A 21,758-nucleotide genomic window follows, 5' to 3' on the forward strand; every position below is an offset into this window, starting at 1 on the left:
ATGCTAGTATGAATTAAAGTTGGAGGCTAGCTTATTGGGATGTGGAGTGGAACTTGAAATGGTGTGTGGTTTGAGTTATTGGGATGTTGTGGAGTGGAACTTGAAAGTGCCAAATCCATGGTTTAGCTTGTGGCCTGTGGGTTGGTCGGAGCCCACGGTTTGTCAACTGTGCCTACTATTTTTATGAATTCAATACAAATGCAAAAATGAGTTGAATAAAATCTGCACTGCCTTCCCTTTTGGAGTTGCTGAGTTTTTTTCTTTTATTTTTTTCCATGACAGGCGAGATATTAGTTTGATAGTTGAGATTGGATTCCATGTTTAAATTGGTCTAAGATTTTGTTGATAATTTTGGACTGAGAATGTGTTTTCTTGTAGGTAATTCGGGAGTAATGCATAAGGGGTTTTGATGCAAGGATTGAGCTGTGTTTCAGATCGCCTTGGTAATACGTAGAAGTCAGCTCGTGAACATCGTTATCAAGAACAAACACATGATGATTTATGTTTTGATATAACCATCTTTTTGAACTACTTTTGTTACATTATATTATATAGATGGGATATTTTGAGTTTCGATTACGTAGTATTATCTTCCAAATTAGATGTGTGTAACTATTTTGGAACTTGAATATTTTCATGGATTCAATATAGTAAATATTTTTTTATATTGATTTCTTTATTAATATTTATAGTTCGTATGAAGATTAATTAGGCAACGGTTTTAATGACTCCAAATACAACTGATTTATGTTATTGCCAAAACCGTTGTCGTATATCACAAACGACAACGGATATACACTGTTGCAAAAACCGTTGTCGTCATTCAAAAACGACAACGGATATACACTGTTGCAAAACCGTTCTTGTAATCCACAAACGAAAACGGATATAAACTGTTGCAAATATGTTGTCCTAAGCCATAAACAACAACGGATATAAACTGTACAAAACCGTTGTCTTAAATAGTCAATGACAATGGATTTACACTGTTGCAGAACCGTTGTCTTTGGAGACTTACGACAACGGTTACAAACTGTTGCAAAACCGTTGTGTAGGATGGCTACGACAACGGATATAAACCGTTGTTATAGGGCACGCTTTTTACAACACCCCAGTTACAACAGTTTTAATCCCCCCCTACGACAACGGATAATATCCCTTGTCGTTTTGCAATTTTCTTGTAGTGTTATGATAATTTCAGATTTTGTTTAAAAATTTGTGAACTTTGTGTTGTAGCATGTAGCTTACTTTGTGTTTGCTACATGTTTTGGTTTAAGGACTAACTTGTGTTTTGTTGTGGGGCGATGATGATTGCTATTGGTGATTCTCCGAACTAGTGAACCGACGTTGGGCCAAAAGGTGAGATTTGTTGGACTTTGGCCCAACTAATTCCCTATATTCCCAAGCCCATTTTAAAGCCTCTATATTTATATATCTCTCCAGCCCTAAACTAAGTGTGAGCCGCCTGTTAGAGATTGAGAGGAACGTGCTGTGCGATTTAAGAGAAAGGCCGAGAGAGGTTGAAGGTTGCTTGTTGTGCTTCCTTCTTCCTTGACTTAGTGTTCTTGTTGCCTTTGCTCTTCCCCTGCTTTGTGCAGATCTCTGTGTGTTGTTTCCTCTCTTGCTCGTTTGTGTTTGGCTGGCCTCCATCTGCTGTGTGCGTGAACCGAAGGCTGCTCGGTGCTAGGAATCTTTATTGGTCTTCGTCTTGGTTCTTGGTTAAATCGGAGAAAGCATAGCGTCTGAGCCCCGAGTATTTCGAGCAACGTTTTTGTTCTTGTTCAGTTTCATTTTCCCTCTTTTATTGCAACTCTTTGCTATTGGTTTTCTTTGTGTTTCTTTCTCTGCTCTTTTCCTTTGTTTTATTTTGCAGGAACAGATCGATAGAAGTTGATGGCGGATCGAGCAAGGAGGTTGGCGAATTCCTAACACACAACCTGCCAGATATTCCACTAGAAATAAGATTCGAGCGTCGCCTTTTTTTATTACACCACCCAAGGAATCTACAACTCAAGTACTTGATTTATTGAGACCAGCATCAGCAACACATACTATGACTGGTGACTTTGATTGGACAACATCTCTCGCTTCAAGTATAAGATTGCTGAGGGTATTGAATAATTAGACAGATGCATTCCCCCACGAGATACCGAAATTATGCAGCTTGCAAACCTGCGAATGCTAGCTATCTTGGGCAAGTGGAATTCAAAGAATATCCCAATTTTGGAGTCTACAGACCTTACATGTTCATGACAACTTTTCAGTTAAACCAATAGTTCTACCGTCACAAATCTGGTACTTGCCACAACTTAGGCATCTCGTTTGGATCATGTTATTTTACCCGATCCTCCTACTGCAGGTTCGCACCATGACGAGCATGATTGTCATATTTTGGAAAATCTACAAACACTAGCCAGGATTCGAAAATTGAGGTGTACAAGGGAGCTCATTAAAAGACTTCCAAATGTAAAAAAAATTAAAACTGATGTATGATTCCTCCTTGGGGGTGGATTGGCCCTTTTACAGCCTAGAGAATCTTGCCCACTTGCATCAACTCGAAGCATTAAAATTCGGTTCAGTAGACCCAATTCCCTTCAAGTGCATCAGCTTCCCTCTCTCTCTGAAAGAGTTGACTATAATGTACTGCCGCTTACCTTGGGAAGACATGACAATTGTGGGTTCATTGCCTAATCTTGAGGAACTTGAGGTGGGGTGCAACGCATTTGAGGGCCCGACATGGTGTCCAATGGAAAATCAATTTGTTAAATTGAAACTGCTGTTCATCTACGAGACCGATTTGTTGCATTGGAGATCAGCAGATAAGCACACTTTCCAGCCCTTGAGCACCTGATTCTGGAGGATCTGAATTTGAAGGAATTTCCTCAAGAATTCGGGCAACTCGTGATGCTTAGAAAAATCGAAGTGTTTTCGTGCAACGATTCCACACAGACTTGGGCAGAGCAGATACGCGAGGAACAAGAAGAGCGGAAACAAGGGCATCCAAGTCATAGTGCCCTGAATGAGGAGAGGATGATTATTGATTAGCTTCCATGGCCATGCATGCATTCTTGCGAGGTACGTACTTTCGAAAACATAAAACTTCCCTCGTTCCCTTATGTTGGCTTTGCGTTTTATAAAATCCATAAATTTCGATTACATTTTTATTGTTTAAATGAAAAAAAAAAAAAACGCATCTTATCTTAAATTCACACCTTACTTATTTACACATTATTAGCATAAACTAAATTTAGTAATATGAAGTGACAATGGTCGATTGATTATAATTTAAATCAAAAAAATAAAAATAGTTGTCCTAAATTTTGTTTTTAGAATTAAACCCGTTTCATGGTTATTGTTATTATTATTTAAACATAGCATTATATTGTGTATTATATTTTTTAGCATTTAATAATTAAAATAACATTGTATATATAATTCATATTTTAATTACTAATATAATTGATTTAATATTTCATTTACACAATCAAAAACAATATCGTTGTATATATTATTTATATTTTAATTACTATAACTATATATATAATTTATCAATAATGCACAACATCAAAAACGTTTTCAGTAATTTTTATTTTTACCCAATTGTAACTTTTCGGTTACATTTGTTGACCTTCATTTAACTATATATCAATTAATAAATAATCAATTTCATTTTTAATTGTTAATTAAATCAACGTAGTCTAGTAGCAATTAACAAGTCATAAATGCATAAACCACGTACATATGTTTTTTTTTTCTTTTATGTTTTCTATTTTTTTTGTACCCAAAAGATTTGGAATATATATATTTTTTTTCTTAAAATCTCCATGTAGAAAACTAAAGAGTAAAAAAAAAAATCAAATTAAAGGCAAGTTTCGGATTATTCAAAAAGACTAAGGACAATTTCAAAATATTGAAAAAATCTTCACAAAAATAGTTGTTTTAGAAAATTTTTCTTTATTTAGTACATCTATAATTATAAAGTTTGAGATAAATATAGTAATCATTTTAATCCATCAATATAAGGGGTGGAATAGGGTGAGGACCCATCCCATAACTCTCTTATCCTATTTTCATCCCAAAAAAAAAAATTCAGGATCCCGTCTGGTAGGGAGAAGGAATCCCGATTTTTTTTTCCATTTTCAAGATTTTTTTAATATAAAATATATATTATTCTATTAAAATATGATTATATTTCTAAAAAAAAATAAATATTTAACTTTAAAATATAGTATTAAAATATTTCTTATAATGTTTCAAGTTTTGTCAAGACAAGAATATTGTGCAACGGATAATTATTGATAAAATATTCGGATAAAAATTACTCGATAAATTTTTTTAAAATATATTTGGCAAATTGCATCTCTTATTTTAAATATTTGTTCTAATTATATAATTATAAATATGAATTAATTAAATTATTAATTAAATATTTTAAATAATACACAATAATAAAATATCATTTCGTGATTCTACTATTCGATTTTGTCACCAATAAACAATTATGCGAATTAAGTCAATTATTAATTGTAATATGAGTTGAAACAAAATAATATTTTGCTAAATCCATCAATAAAATTATTAATAAATATATTGTAGTTTTACTTCGAGCAAGGTCAAGAATCTCGTCGCGATAAAGTTTTATTCTCGATCTCTCTCCGATATTAATTGGAATGGGAAATCCCGAAAATTCGGAACGAAAAAAACTATCGGATTGAGATTTTTTTATATATGAATGAGATGTAATTTGAAATAGATCAAGATTTCGAGTTAGAGAATTTTTGCCATCCCTAATCAATATTATACCAACTTCAAATTACCTCGTGTAAAGCATTTGTTAAGTAAGGAAAGTCTCGAATACATTCCTTAAATCAAGGCAGTGGCACCACACTATTCATATCATGTCAATAAACAAAATAAACACTTTTGTTTTTTGGACTTTTCAAAGCAATAATGTTGAAAAATTACAAGTGCCCACAATCCAATTATTAACTACTCTTGTGGCAGCCACACTAATTCTATCATATATCCTGATGCTGTGTTCTCTGAAATTTATCTGCAGAAGCCAAATTCACTACTCAAACTCGAAGCTTCAACTATGGCGGCGGCTTATGCAGCTCTAATGTCTCTTCTGAACACTTCAGAGCTCCTCTTCCACCCTTCCCAGCAATGGCTACGTATAAACATAGTACAGATCGTGTACCTGCTGCAAAATGTTCATATCCTTCAAGAATTTCTCGAAGATTATTCACACAGAGCCCACCAAGAAATGGCTGGAGTGGAGAGTCAAATTGAAGCTGCAGCTTATGCAGCAGAAGAAATCATCGAGTCCCATGTATTGGATCAGATTTCAGCACGATCTAAGGGTAGCGAGGCGGATAGCTCGAACAGCTTCTCTGCAGATATCCATGAAATTATAGAAGTGATGGAGTATCTGATCGATAACAAGCTGGTGAGGATAAAAGAAACCATTGAGGAAGATCCGACGTTCATAGATTCATCGCCTGCTGTGGCTTCAAGATCAGCTCCCAATACTATGGTGGGTACTGATGAGAAGTTGAATGAAATATTGGACATACTCACTGGACAACAATCAAATCGCCAAATCGTAGCAATTGTTGGAATGGGAGGAATAGGTAAGTCCACTCTAGCTAACAATTTATACGAACATCCATATATTCAGAATTACTTTGATATTTGTGCTTGGGCTACAATATCTCAAAAACATAGTGCACCAAAAATTATTATGAAATGCTATCAGAAATTGGACAAAGTAGATCAGAGAGTCGTTTAATTGGCGATCCGTCGGTCCAAACCAAGTGTGAGACTGGTGATGAACAATTGGGTGAACAATTGTACAAAAAGTTATTTGGTAGAAGATATTTGATCGTGCTGGATGATTTATGGAGCATTGAGGCTTGGGACGAGATAAAACGATTCTTTCCAGATCATTGCGACAATGGAAGTCGAATCATGATAACGACGAGGGTAAAGAACGTGGCAGAACAATTGACCTCTTGTCCGCTCTTTGAACTGGATTTGTTAGATGACAACAGGAGCTGGGAATTGATGAGGGAAAAAATTTCGGACATCAACAAGGTTGTCCTCCTGAACTGGAAGAATTAGGGAAGGACATTGCGAAAAATTGCAAAGGACTTCCTTTGGCAATTGTGGCGATAGGGGACTGCTCGCCAAGTCTGATAAGACGATGGATTCGTGGAAGCATGTAGCAGGAAATATGAACTCGATCATAAATTCTGAGGACGACGAGAAATGCCAAAAGATATTGTATTTGAGTTACAATAACTTGCCTATTCATTTGAAACCATGCTTTCTCTACTTGTCTGTGGCTCGATCACCATATAATATTAGTATCCCTACGCGCATCAAGCAATGGGTTTCTGAGGGATTTGTAAAACCGATAAGAGGTAAAAGCTTGGAAGAGGCAGCACATGAATACATAACAGAACTTGTTGATAGAAACCTCCTTATCCTTCGTAAACGAGGGGTCCTTGGTAACTTGCTACGTTGTGGTGTGCATGATCTCTTGAGAGACCTATCCATTAGGGAGGTGAAAAAAATAAACCTGTTTCGTGTGATATATGATGAGAACCCAGAATCGCCCTCTCGCCTCTGTCTTCGTCCATCTATCTTGCAACCCGAAGTAGGATACGTCCCACGTGCCCTTGATATATTGGGACCGGCCTCACTAAGTCGGCCTATTGCTAGTACGTCGGACAGCACACCATTTTACGCTGGTCATTTACAATTGTTGAGGGTGTTGGAAATGAGTGATTCAATTCTACCTGATGAAAACTCGCAGCTAATGAACCTGCGGTTCTTCGGTTTCCAAGGTCAGTTGGATGGGAATTCGATTCCGAGGTTTTATTCTTTGATGTCCCTATTTTGGAATCTACAGACTTTGCTAATTGATAATTCCACATCTGCAACTTTATATCTGCCCCCGGAAATTTGGTGTTTGCCACACCTTAGGCATCTCCAAACTCATAGATGTGTTTTACCTGACCCTCCCATGGACGATCATGTTATGGAAAATCTGCAAACTCTCTACACGGTTGTATTTTTTCGGTGTAGTGAGGAGGTTTATAGAAGGCTTCCCAATCTGAAGGAATTAGGAATTGGATATGAAGATGCATCCCCAGGTGTGGAATGGCCCTCGTTGCGCCTTCAAAATCTCGTCCACTTGCAGAAGCTGGAATCATTGTTTATCAACGTATGCACGGAAAATAGGCCGATATCTTGGAAATATCTCAGCTTCCCAGTGTCTCTCAAAGAGTTGACTTTAAGTGCCTGCAAGTTACCTTGGGAAGATATGAGCATTGTGGGTTCATTGCCTAATCTTGAGCTACTTCAGCTCTGCTTCAACGCGTGTAAAGGGCAGACGTGGTGTCCAACACAAGGTCAATTTGTTAAATTGAAAGAGTTGGTCCTTGAGGCGATTGATTTGTTACACTGGAGAGCAGACAAGACGCACTTCCAGTCCTGGAGCACTTGATTCTTGAATATTTAAATTTGGAGGAATTTCCTCAAGAATTTGGGGAACACCCAACACTTGTAAAAATTGAAGTGTTTTCTTGTGGCGATTCCACCAATGGTTGGGCAGCGGAAGTGGGTGAGGAACAAGAGAGCTATGGAAACGAAGGCTTTCGAGTCATAATACGCGAAACAGAGGAGTACAAGCCCACACTAGTCACGAGGCCGAGCATGGACGGTCACAACCTTTCAAGAGGTATTGCCTTTTTCATCAGTCTATAGTAGTTGATGGTGATTGGTGGTGATCGATCGTGTGAAAATTTACTTTAATTTCTTCCTTTTCAAAAAAAAAAATTACTTTCAAACATTTTATGTAGGGTTTGAAAAAGTTTTTAAGAAGCATTTCCTAATTCTTGCTCAGTAAAACAGAATAACAAAATTTTTTTAAGTAAAAACTGTTAAGTGATTCCTAAAAGTTTTTTCAAACGTTATCTTAAATGATTATATTACTTTATTTATGTATAATTAATTTTTAAAATATAGATGAAATATATGATTGAATATTTAAAAATAATAGGTTTTGTGTGAGACACTATAAAACTATAAAATTGATTGTGTTTTTTTGTTGAAAATTTTCTATTTTTAATGATTTTGTAGTCTGTAGATAGTGACAAGAAAAAAAAAATAAAAAATGATTTGTACAAAAAGATAAACTTAAGTATAAAAAGAAATAAACAAATTAAGGATAATTTCGAAATATTGAAAAATATTTCACTAAAAAATTAGTTATATATATTATGTTCTCCTTAATAATTGTTTATATAATAGTATAATACACATAGACTAGCATAAACTACGTGTCTCTTATTATGTATTATATTTTTAAAAGTAGTAACTATAATATGATGATATCAATACGTGTAATATTTCAAACATATCTTTGACAAGAATATAAATATTTATATAAAATTTTGGAATTACTATTTTTTTTATCGTGATAAAAAATTTATGTGAATTTTTATTATTTTTTGGCTGTTATTAGTATCATTGATTTGTAATCAGTTCTCCTGCTAATAAAGCTATATATATATATATATATATATATATATATATATATATATATATATATATATGCTTTATTAGCAGGAGAACTGATTACAAATCAATGATACTAATAACAGCCAAAAAATAATAAAAATTCACATAAATTTTTTATCACGATAAAAAAAATAGTAATTCCAAAATTTTATATAAATATTTATATTCTTGTCAAAGATATGTTTGAAATATTACACGTATTGATATCATCATATTATAGTTACTACTTTTAAAAATATATAATACATAATAAGAGACACGTAGTTTATGCTAGTCTATGTGTATTATACTATTATATAAACAATTATTAAGGAGAACATAATATATATAACTAATTTTTTAGTGAAATATTTTTCAATATTTCGAAATTATCCTTAATTTGTTTATTTCTTTTTATACTTAAGTTTATCTTTTTGTACAAATCATTTTTTATTTTTTTTTTTCTTGTCACTATCTACAGACTACAAAATCATTCAAAATAGAAAATTTTCAACAAAAAACACAATCAATTTTATAGTTTTATAGTGTCTCACACAAAACCTATTATTTTTAAATATTTCAATCATATATTTCATCTATATTTTAAAAATTAATTATACATAAATAAAGTAATATAATCATTTAAGATAACGTTTGAAAAAACTTTTAGGAATCACTTAACAGTTTTTACTTAAAAAAATTTTGTTATTCTGTTTTACTGAGCAAGAATTAGGAAATGCTTCTTAAAAACTTTTTCAAACCCTACATAAAATGTTTGAAAGTAATTTTTTTTTTTGAAAAGGAAGAAATTAAAGTAAATTTTCACACGATCGATCACCACCAATCACCATCAACTACTATAGACTGATGAAAAAGGCAATACCTCTTGAAAGGTTGTGACCGTCCATGCTCGGCCTCGTGACTAGTGTGGGCTTGTACTCCTCTGTTTCGCGTATTATGACTCGAAAGCCTTCGTTTCCATAGCTCTCTTGTTCCTCACCCACTTCCGCTGCCCAACCATTGGTGGAATCGCCACAAGAAAACACTTCAATTTTTACAAGTGTTGGGTGTTCCCCAAATTCTTGAGGAAATTCCTCCAAATTTAAATATTCAAGAATCAAGTGCTCCAGGACTGGGAAGTGCGTCTTGTCTGCTCTCCAGTGTAACAAATCAATCGCCTCAAGGACCAACTCTTTCAATTTAACAAATTGACCTTGTGTTGGACACCACGTCTGCCCTTTACACGCGTTGAAGCAGAGCTGAAGTAGCTCAAGATTAGGCAATGAACCCACAATGCTCATATCTTCCCAAGGTAACTTGCAGGCACTTAAAGTCAACTCTTTGAGAGACACTGGGAAGCTGAGATATTTCCAAGATATCGGCCTATTTTCCGTGCATACGTTGATAAACAATGATTCCAGCTTCTGCAAGTGGACGAGATTTTGAAGGCGCAACGAGGGCCATTCCACACCTGGGGATGCATCTTCATATCCAATTCCTAATTCCTTCAGATTGGGAAGCCTTCTATAAACCTCCTCACTACACCGAAAAAATACAACCGTGTAGAGAGTTTGCAGATTTTCCATAACATGATCGTCCATGGGAGGGTCAGGTAAAACACATCTATGAGTTTGGAGATGCCTAAGGTGTGGCAAACACCAAATTTCCGGGGGCAGATATAAAGTTGCAGATGTGGAATTATCAATTAGCAAAGTCTGTAGATTCCAAAATAGGGACATCAAAGAATAAAACCTCGGAATCGAATTCCCATCCAACTGACCTTGGAAACCGAAGAACCGCAGGTTCATTAGCTGCGAGTTTTCATCAGGTAGAATTGAATCACTCATTTCCAACACCCTCAACAATTGTAAATGACCAGCGTAAAATGGTGTGCTGTCCGACGTACTAGCAATAGGCCGACTTAGTGAGGCCGGTCCCAATATATCAAGGGCACGTGGGACGTATCCTACTTCGGGTTGCAAGATAGATGGACGAAGACAGAGGCGAGAGGGCGATTCTGGGTTCTCATCATATATCACACGAAACAGGTTTATTTTTTTCACCTCCCTAATGGATAGGTCTCTCAAGAGATCATGCACACCACAACGTAGCAAGTTACCAAGGACCCCTCGTTTACGAAGGATAAGGAGGTTTCTATCAACAAGTTCTGTTATGTATTCATGTGCTGCCTCTTCCAAGCTTTTACCTCTTATCGGTTTTACAAATCCCTCAGAAACCCATTGCTTGATGCGCGTAGGGATACTAATATTATATGGTGATCGAGCCACAGACAAGTAGAGAAAGCATGGTTTCAAATGAATAGGCAAGTTATTGTAACTCAAATACAATATCTTTTGGCATTTCTCGTCGTCCTCAGAATTTATGATCGAGTTCATATTTCCTGCTACATGCTTCCACGAATCCATCGTCTTATCAGACTTGGCGAGCAGTCCCCCTATCGCCACAATTGCCAAAGGAAGTCCTTTGCAATTTTTCGCAATGTCCTTCCCTAATTCTTCCAGTTCAGGAGGACAACCTTGTTGATGTCCGAAAATTTTTTCCCTCATCAATTCCCAGCTCCTGTTGTCATCTAACAAATCCAGTTCAAAGAGCGGACAAGAGGTCAATTGTTCTGCCACGTTCTTTACCCTCGTCGTTATCATGATTCGACTTCCATTGTCGCAATGATCTGGAAAGAATCGTTTTATCTCGTCCCAAGCCTCAATGCTCCATAAATCATCCAGCACGATCAAATATCTTCTACCAAATAACTTTTTGTACAATTGTTCACCCAATTGTTCATCACCAGTCTCACACTTGGTTTGGACCGACGGATCGCCAATTAAACGACTCTCTGATCTACTTTGTCCAATTTCTGATAGCATTTCATAAATAATTTTTGGTGCACTATGTTTTTGAGATATTGTAGCCCAAGCACAAATATCAAAGTAATTCTGAATATATGGATGTTCGTATAAATTGTTAGCTAGAGTGGACTTACCTATTCCTCCCATTCCAACAATTGCTACGATTTGGCGATTTGATTGTTGTCCAGTGAGTATGTCCAATATTTCATTCAACTTCTCATCAGTACCCACCATAGTATTGGGAGCTGATCTTGAAGCCACAGCAGGCGATGAATCTATGAACGTCGGATCTTCCTCAATGGTTTCTTTTATCCTCACCAGCTTGTTATCGATCAGATACTCCATCACTTCTATAATTTCATGGATATCTGCAGAGAAGCTGTTCGAGCTATCCGCCTCGCTACCCTTAGATCGTGCTGAAATCTGATCCAATACATGGGACTCGATGATTTCTTCTGCTGCATAAGCTGCAGCTTCAATTTGACTCTCCACTCCAGCCATTTCTTGGTGGGCTCTGTGTGAATAATCTTCGAGAAATTCTTGAAGGATATGAACATTTTGCAGCAGGTACACGATCTGTACTATGTTTATACGTAGCCATTGCTGGGAAGGGTGGAAGAGGAGCTCTGAAGTGTTCAGAAGAGACATTAGAGCTGCATAAGCCGCCGCCATAGTTGAAGCTTCGAGTTTGAGTAGTGAATTTGGCTTCTGCAGATAAATTTCAGAGAACACAGCATCAGGATATTGATAGAATTAGTGTGGCTGCCACAAGAGTAGTTAATAATTGGATTGTGGGCACTTGTAATTTTTCAACATTATTGCTTTGAAAAGTCCAAAAAACAAAAGTGTTTATTTTGTTTATTGACATGATATGAATAGTGTGGTGCCACTGCCTTGATTTAAGGAATGTATTCGAGACTTTCCTTACTTAACAAATGCTTTACACGAGGTAATTTGAAGTTGGTATAATATTGATTAGGGATGGCAAAAATTCTCTAACTCGAAATCTTGATCTATTTCAAATTACATCTCATTCATATATAAAAAAATCTCAATCCGATAGTTTTTTTCGTTCCGAATTTTCGGGATTTCCCATTCCAATTAATATCGGAGAGAGATCGAGAATAAAACTTTATCGCGACGAGATTCTTGACCTTGCTCGAAGTAAAACTACAATATATTTATTAATAATTTTATTGATGGATTTAGCAAAATATTATTTTGTTTCAACTCATATTACAATTAATAATTGACTTAATTCGCATAATTGTTTATTGGTGACAAAATCGAATAGTAGAATCACGAAATGATATTTTATTATTGTGTATTATTTAAAATATTTAATTAATAATTTAATTAATTCATATTTATAATTATATAATTAGAACAAATATTTAAAATAAGAGATGCAATTTGCCAAATATATTTTAAAAAAATTTATCGAGTAATTTTTATCCGAATATTTTATCAATAATTATCCGTTGCACAATATTCTTGTCTTGACAAAACTTGAAACATTATAAGAAATATTTTAATACTATATTTTAAAGTTAAATATTTATTTTTTATTTAGAAATATAATCATATTTTAATAAAATAATCTATTTTTTATATTAAAAAAATCTTGAAAATGGAAAAAAAAAATCGGGATTCCTTCTCCCTACCAGACGGGATCCTGAATTTTTTTTTTTTGGGATGAAAATAGGATAAGAGAGTTATGGGATGGGTCCTCACCCTATTCCACCCCTTATATTGATGGATTAAAATGATTACTATATTTATCTCAAACTTTATAATTATAGATGTACTAAATAAAGAAAAATTTTCTAAAACAACTATTTTTGTGAAGATTTTTTCAATATTTTGAAATTGTCCTTAGTCTTTTTGAATAATCCGAAACTTGCCTTTAATTTGATTTTTTTTTTTACTCTTTAGTTTTCTACATGGAGATTTTAAGAAAAAAAATATATATATTCCAAATCTTTTGGGTACAAAAAAAATAGAAAACATAAAAGAAAAAAAAAACATATGTACGTGGTTTATGCATTTATGACTTGTTAATTGCTACTAGACTACGTTGATTTAATTAACAATTAAAAATGAAATTGATTATTTATTAATTGATATATAGTTAAATGAAGGTCAACAAATGTAACCGAAAAGTTACAATTGGGTAAAAATAAAAATTACTGAAAACGTTTTTGATGTTGTGCATTATTGATAAATTATATATATAGTTATAGTAATTAAAATATAAATAATATATACAACGATATTGTTTTTGATTGTGTAAATGAAATATTAAATCAATTATATTAGTAATTAAAATATGAATTATATATACAATGTTATTTTAATTATTAAATGCTAAAAAATATAATACACAATATAATGCTATGTTTAAATAATAATAACAATAACCATGAAACGGGTTTAATTCTAAAAACAAAATTTAGGACAACTATTTTTATTTTTTTGATTTAAATTATAATCAATCGACCATTGTCACTTCATATTACTAAATTTAGTTTATGCTAATAATGTGTAAATAAGTAAGGTGTGAATTTAAGATAAGATGCGTTTTTTTTTTTTTTTCATTTAAACAATAAAAATGTAATCGAAATTTATGGATTTTATAAAACGCAAAGCCAACATAAGGGAACGAGGGAAGTTTTATGTTTTCGAAAGTACGTACCTCGCAAGAATGCATGCATGGCCATGGAAGCTAATCAATAATCATCCTCTCTCTCATTCAGGGCACTATGACTTGGATGCCCTTGTTTCCGCTGCTCTCTTGTTCCTCGCGTATCTGCTCTGCCCAAGTCTGTGTGGAATCGTTGCACGAAAACACTTCGATTTTTCTAAGCATCACGAGTTGCCCGAATTCTTGAGGAAATTCCTTCAAATTCAGATCCTCCAGAATCAGGTGCTCAAGGGCTGGAAAGTGTGCTTTATCTGCTGATCTCCAATGCAACAAATCGGTCTCGTAGATGAACAGCAGTTTCAATTTAACAAATTGATTTTCCATTGGACACCATGTCGGGCCCTCAAATGCGTTGCACCCCACCTCAAGTTCCTCAAGATTAGGCAATGAACCCACAATTGTCATGTCTTCCCAAGGTAAGCGGCAGTACATTATAGTCAACTCTTTCAGAGAGAGAGGGAAGCTGATGCACTTGAAGGGAATTGGGTCTACTGAACCGAATTTTAATGCTTCGAGTTGATGCAAGTGGGCAAGATTCTCTAGGCTGTAAAAGGGCCAATCCACCCCCAAGGAGGAATCATACATCAGTTTTAATTTTTTTTACATTTGGAAGTCTTTTAATGAGCTCCCTTGTACACCTCAATTTTCGAATCCTGGCTAGTGTTTGTAGATTTTCCAAAATATGACAATCATGCTCGTCATGGTGCGAACCTGCAGTAGGAGGATCGGGTAAAATAACATGATCCAAACGGAGATGCCTAAGTTGTGGCAAGTACCAGATTTGTGACGGTAGAACTATTGGTTTAACTGAAAAGTTGTCATGAACATGTAAGGTCTGTAGACTCCAAAATTGGGATATTCTTTGAATTCCACTTGCCCAAGATAGCTAGCATTCGCAGGTTTGCAAGCTGCATAATTTCGGTATCTCGTGGGGGGAATGCATCTGTCTAATTATTCAATACCCTCAGCAATCTTATACTTGAAGCGAGAGATGTTGTCCAATCAAAGTCACCAGTCATAGTATGTGTTGCTGATGCTGGTCTCAATAAATCAAGTACTTGAGTTGTAGATTCCTTGGGTGGTGTAATAAAAAAGAGGCGACGCTCGAATCTTATTTCTAGTGGAATATCTGGCAGGTTGTGTGTTAGGAATTCGCCAACCTCCTTGCTCGATCCGCCATCAACTTCTATCGATCTGTTCCTGCAAAATAAAACAAAGGAAAAGAGCAGAGAACAGAAACACAAAGAAAACCAATAGCAAAGAGTTGCAATAAAAGAGGGAAAATGAAACTGAACAAGAACAAAAACGTTGCTCGAAATACTCGGGGCTCAGACGCTATGCTTTCTCCGATTTAACCAAGAACCAAGACGAAGACCAATAAAGATTCCTAGCACCGAGCAGCCTTCGGTTCACGCACACAGCAGATGGAGGCCAGCCAAACACAAACGAGCAAGAGAGGAAACAACACACAGAGATCTGCACAAAGCAGGGGAAGAGCAAAGGCAACAAGAACACTAAGTCAAGGAAGAAGGAAGCACAACAAGCAACCTTCAACCTCTCTCGGCCTTTCTCTTAAATCGCACAGCACGTTCCTCTCAATCTCTAACAGGCGGCTCACACTTAGTTTAGGGCTGGAGAGATATATAAATATAGAGGCTTTAAAATGGGCTTGGGAATATAGGGAATTAGTTGGGCCAAAGTCCAACAAATCTCACCTTTTGGCCCAACGTCGGTTCACTAGTTCGGAGAATCACCAATAGCAATCATCATCGCCCCACAACAAAACACAAAGTTAGTCCTTAAACCAAAACATGTAGCAAACACAAAGTAAGCTACATGCTACAACACAAAGTTCACAAATTTTTAAACAAAATCTGAAATTATCATAACACTACAAGAAAATTGCAAAACGACAAGGGATATTATCCGTTGTCGTAGGGGGGGATTAAAACTGTTGTAACTGGGGGTGTTGTAAAAAGCGTGCCCTATAACAACGGTTTATATCCGTTGTCGTAGCCATCCTACCACAACGGTTTTGCAACAGTTTGTAACCGTTGTCGTAAGTCTCCAAAGACAACGGTTCTGCAACAGTGTAAATCCATTGTCATTGACTATTTAAGACAACGGTTTTGTACAGTTTATATCCGTTGTTGTTTATGGCTTAGGACAACATATTTGCAACAGTTTATATCCGTTTTCGTTTGTGGATTACAAGAACGGTTTTGCAACAGTGTATATCCGTTGTCGTTTTTGAATGACGACAACGGTTTTTGCAACAGTGTATATCCGTTGTCGTTTGTGATATACGACAACGGTTTTGGCAATAACATAAATCAGTTGTATTTGGAGTCATTAAAACCGTTGCCTAATTAATCTTCATACGAACTATAAATATTAATAAAGAAATCAATATAAAATAAAATATTTACTATATTGAATCCATGAAAATATTCAAGTTCCAAAATAGTTACACACATCTAATTTGGAAGATAATACTACGTAATCGAAACTCAAAATATCCCATCTAATATAATATAAATGTAACAAAAGTAGTTCCAAAAGATGGTTATATCAAAACATAAATCATCATGTGTTTGTTCTTGATAACGATGTTCACGAGCTGACTTCTACGTATTACCAAGGCGATCTGAAACACAGCTCAATCCTTGCATCAAAACCCCTTATGCATTACTCCCGAATTACCTACAAGAAAACACATTCTCAGTCCAAAATTATCAACAAAATCTTAGACCAATTTAAACATGGAATCCAATCTCAACTATCAAACTAATATCTCGCCTGTCATGGAAAAAAATAAAAGAAAAAAACTCAGCAACTCCAAAAGGGAAGGCAGTGCAGATTTTATTCAACTCATTTTTGCATTTGTATTGAATTCATAAAATATAGTAGGCACAGTTGACAAACCGTGGGCTCCGACCAACCCACAGGCCACAAGCTAAACCATGGATTTGGCACTTTCAAGTTCCACTCCACAACATCCCAATAACTCAAACCACACACCATTTCAAGTTCCACTCCACATCCCAATAAGCTAGCCTCCCAACTTTAATTCATACTAGCATGGATCTGCCTTCTTGTTTGATATCATAAGCAAATTAACATTATTTTAGGTACATGTAAAATAAGCTATGCATATTTAATCTCTCTTATTCTACAGCATATTTCATTTTAACTAAAAGTTGACTAAAGATCCTATGCAGCTAGTTAGGCCTTGTTCGTACCTTAGGGAATCCAAGCTCATAGAGCCCAAAAACGACAAGAGCCACCAAAGGAACAATAGAAATTGGAGTCAGAAACCTGTAGTTACACATGCATGAGTAATAGCATAATCACTATAAGAAGTTAACTTGTTCACACTAAAATCTTGTGTGTATGTGTGTGTCTCAATAATAGATTTGTCAATTGTCTCATTCAAGGTAGATACTATAGCACAAAACAAAGTGTCTTACAGACCTATACATTGACACTACCAAAAAGCATCCAAAATTCCAAATCATGATGCATTATCTAACGAAAGCACCTGGTCAAGAGCATGTGAGATTTCTCCTCAAAAAATAGTCTTTACTTAAGAGGGCTAAAACATTAATGAAGGATAGTTCCCATTAATTCCAGAGTCCAGACCTCTCCTAGCTAGTGTTTTATTTATGCACCTTCTAATTAATCTTTTACAAAAGAAAAGAAATTTCAATCTTAAGCTTTTTACAGAGTCCAGACCTCTCCCAAATTTATTTTACTCGAAGATTATAATGATGCACAATGATAATGTGATTTTCAGGAAGTCACGCATAGAAAGTACAACTCGTTAGAGAACCATCATTAATCAACAACACATTATGTACAGGGAACTTAATAAAAAAACAAGAGTCGATAATCACAGCAGAAAATAAAAACTCATTAAGCAAAAGTGAACAATAAGAAAATAAAACAATATTAATTAAACATACCTAGTCATAATTAATATAGTCTAGTACGCATTCCGCCCATTCGGATCGCACTTCATCAATTTCTTCATTAGAGTAAACTGTTTTCATGAACTGTGAACAAACTCAAATTATATTAGTAAAAAAAAACAATAATGAAGAAGAAACATGATATAAACACACTTATTTGAGAAGATTGAGAATATGTCAAATATACTATTGAGGAAAGTGAATCCTTATCACTGGTAGCATTTCCTTCAACAATTTCTTTCATAAACCTCATCAAATAATACCCACACTATTTTGCATCTGGTTGGCGAGGACCCTATATTATCAAAAAATTGTCAATGATTAATACATGTATAAATATTTGTCAATTTATCACAGATAAACATATATAAGAAATACCTTTATCACTTCCCATGTAGGCTTTTTTTTCCCTTTCCTCTCCTTGTTCGAATTAAACAATCTCAAGGTCCTTCATATAGCAACAAGATTCGACATGAGTGTTCCATTGGCTAAATTAAATGCTTAATTAAGAAAAGAATATATACTCACATATCCACTACATATTTCCAGTCCTCATAGCGATTGCGATGACTAAGTGAATCCAACAAATAAACCACCTCCACATAAGGATCGATGACAGTGAGAATCCAATGACAACTATAGGCACAAAACAGATAGTCAATTAACACGTTTCGCAAAATTGTTGAAAAAAATCAATTATAAGTGATATTGTATTTTTGATTTACCCAACATTGTATGACACCAAAACTAATTGATTTCTTGCTGCACCACTTAGCCTATCTGCCAAAACACTTTCCCAGCTATTCAAGTGTTCAATTTTTTCATTTTTATCAAGTTTGGATACATATGGCATGATTGGGATGGTGTGTGGATTCATAAATCTAAATTTTTCGACCTTGTTATCGTTTTTCATCTTTTTGAAGAGAATCCTGCCATTTGAACAGAAAAATGTTACCAGATTAATGAATTTTATACAAAATATATGCTAAACAATTCAAAGACAAAAAGTTAAATTTAATCGAAAACTTACCACATGTAAACAACTATACAATTGGCAGATATTGGCTCCAACAGATAAAAAGGTGTGATATCTTCAAGGTCCACAAGTAGTTCGTACTCATCGTCAAATAAATCATGATCAAGAAACATTGATATATGTTTTCCAGGTATTTCCAGCCCACGCTTAGCATAACAGTACAAAATATGCAATGATCTCAGCACATTGGATGACAAAACAGGATTACTTTTTTTCTCAACAATTTTCTTCCTTTGAGGCTTCTGAAAATCGCACATGTAAATATGTTAGTGGTGAAAAAAGGATGGATACGCACTGAAACTGAACATATTACAACTCTGAAAAAATCTTATATATTAACTAACCCGAACCAACATTTTTACCTCATATTTCATCACTACCAAGTGTGCAGGCCAAGCCACATGGGTTCCTATAGCATCACCAACAATATCACATTTGTTTGGTATTAGAAATGGCAACAGTGCTGATTTCTCCACAGCCTCATCAACAAAGACGCGCATGCAATTCATGGGTAATGGAGCACCATGAAGTAACTTGCCAGCCCCATTGACATCAACAATTGTACCATAGGCAACAACATTGGTCTTAGAAACCAATGTCAAAGCAACCGGCTTACCCTAGAAGACAATCAATCATGTTATACATTGATGCAACTTATTCTTGCAATAATATCAAGTAATGTAACCACAATTAAATAAACATATACCTGAAGATACTCATCCTTGCTCAAAACTTTCATGTCATCATCAATCAAAGTTTCATAATTTGGGACACTCTTTTCTGTTTTGATCTTATCTTCACTCATGGGAGGTAACCTCACTGAGCAACTTCCTTTTTCATCAACCTCAATGTCGCATGCACCTTTTCTAAACATTTCTTCAATTTTACGTATGCGTGCATCTTGCTCTGCCATGCGTGCATTTTGTTCTACCATGCGTGCATCTTGCTCTACCATGCGTGCTTCTTGTTCAGAAATTAGCATCTTTGCCTCTAGCAATTCCTTTTGATGACGAACAATTAATTGACCATCATCAAGAGGTCTATTCCATTTTCTACCAACATTAAAGTAGATTGTTGGAGTGATATGACCTCCAACAGCCCTCACATGCCCAGCATGTTCTTCTGAATCGAGTGCATTTGTAAGGATATCTTTCTTTGCCCCTTCAAAGTGCAACTTCCCCTCTCGTTTTTTTTTGCACATAATCATCCTGTAATCACCAAACATACAAAATAATTACTAAATCAGTTTTAATAAATAACAAAGTATTGATTATCATGTATTGATTGCATACAATCTTTTGTACTGCCATTCTCAGATCATCCCCTTCAAATTCACCCTCCTTGTTGACCCGTCTTCTCTTCCAAATAAGAGCTCGATTTATCTCATCGTCATCACATAATTCAGATGCCTATAAACAAGGAGCAATCTTAGAATACAGATTTTGGAACATAAATTCTAGCATATAAATAAATGGACAACACAGGAGACACTTCTTCAGCCGGTTGGACAGCTTTATTAATGTGATATTCATAACAAGAATGTACATAACACCTTCAATTTTCAACTATGAATGGTCATTCCAGTAAATAAAATTAAGATAAAACAGATAATTAGCTAACTCGTTGTTGTCGATGATTAAACCAGCAGGTTTAATATACTTACAGTTCATCAGCAAAAAGTGGATATCATTTGAAATACAGACCATAATATAACCAGTCATTTTAGGTTGAAAATAGAATGGGTATTGAATTATTGGACAACAATATGTGCCTAAAATCATGCGCAACATGCCATCCATAAGGAAATCTGATTTCCAAATATTAAACTAGTAGTTTCAAAAATATATTAATGTGCAATATTAACCAGCAGCTTCAATATACTTACAATTTCATCAGCAAAACGTGCATATCCTTTACGGGAAAGTTGATGAGGGTATACGTTCTGCCTTCTTCTCTTCTTTTGCTCATCACTTTTTTTCTAGTTAATTGAACATTTCACATACGTACCAGATTTCAATAGAACTAATGATATTGTAATTGACTTATTTGTAAAAGACAAATTATGAATCTTACCATGAAGTCGTCAGTCATGCGGCTGATTACGAAAGAACTCCAGTCATCTCGTGTAATACCATAGCCAATCGGTGGATCTTTCAACTCATCTGGTTTATCCATCTTGCTGAAAATGAACTTTTGAGTAAGAAAAGCTTTATATTGACGCCATTTATTATTTGCTGAACTTAGACATCCCTTCTTCCAGCTTTGGTCAATATTGTACGTCAGCTGTAGAAAATTATTAAAAAAAACAGCACATTCAATATATCGTAACCATTTGAGAGCTAATTGAAATTGTGTAAGCATTATAACTTACATTCACCGATTCCCATATTAACTCTTTAACATTATTTGGAACCTGCTTCCAGGTCTTGCAGCTTATCTTAATCTTCTCTCGAACGAGCACGCCGATATAACTTTGCATTTCACCCGCAAATTCTCCAATTGGCTGTCCAATCTTGTTGAACTTTACATCCTTCCTAATTCCATGCACCCTTTGCCTAACAAGCTTATCCAAACGTGTACGACCTCTACATGTCCTTGTTGATTCGGTCTCT

The 21,758-nt window shown here is 35.0% G+C and overlaps 2 protein-coding genes and 1 long non-coding RNA gene across 3 annotated transcripts; 1 reads left to right on the forward strand and 2 right to left on the reverse strand.

Moving 5' to 3' along the window:
* The first annotated feature begins 6,205 nt into the window (after positions 1-6,205).
* On the forward strand, positions 6,206-7,513 carry LOC140862056 (putative late blight resistance protein homolog R1B-23). The gene has a single exon (XM_073265060.1). The coding sequence runs from the start codon at positions 6,206-6,208 to the stop codon at positions 7,511-7,513; it is 1,308 nt and encodes a 435-aa protein (XP_073121161.1).
* Positions 7,514-9,107: 1,594 nt separating this feature from the next.
* On the reverse strand, positions 9,108-15,617 carry LOC140863109 (putative late blight resistance protein homolog R1B-16). Its single transcript, XM_073266270.1, has 2 exons — positions 14,131-15,617; positions 9,108-12,143 (listed from the first exon to the last, which is right to left on the reverse strand). The coding sequence occupies exons 1-2, from the start codon at positions 14,143-14,145 to the stop codon at positions 9,426-9,428; spliced, it is 2,733 nt and encodes a 910-aa protein (XP_073122371.1). The 5' UTR covers positions 14,146-15,617; the 3' UTR covers positions 9,108-9,425.
* A 1,145-nt stretch (positions 15,618-16,762) lies between these two features.
* Positions 16,763-18,350, reverse strand: LOC140863110 (uncharacterized). The gene is made up of 3 exons (XR_012143836.1): positions 18,298-18,350; positions 18,105-18,194; positions 16,763-16,842 (listed from the first exon to the last, which is right to left on the reverse strand). It is a non-coding gene; the product is annotated as an uncharacterized lncRNA (long non-coding RNA).
* Between the last annotated feature and the right edge of the window lie 3,408 nt (positions 18,351-21,758).

The sequence above is a fragment of the Henckelia pumila genome, chromosome 4 (assembly GCF_033568475.1).
Source record: "Henckelia pumila isolate YLH828 chromosome 4, ASM3356847v2, whole genome shotgun sequence".
NCBI lineage: Eukaryota > Viridiplantae > Streptophyta > Magnoliopsida > Lamiales > Gesneriaceae > Henckelia > Henckelia pumila.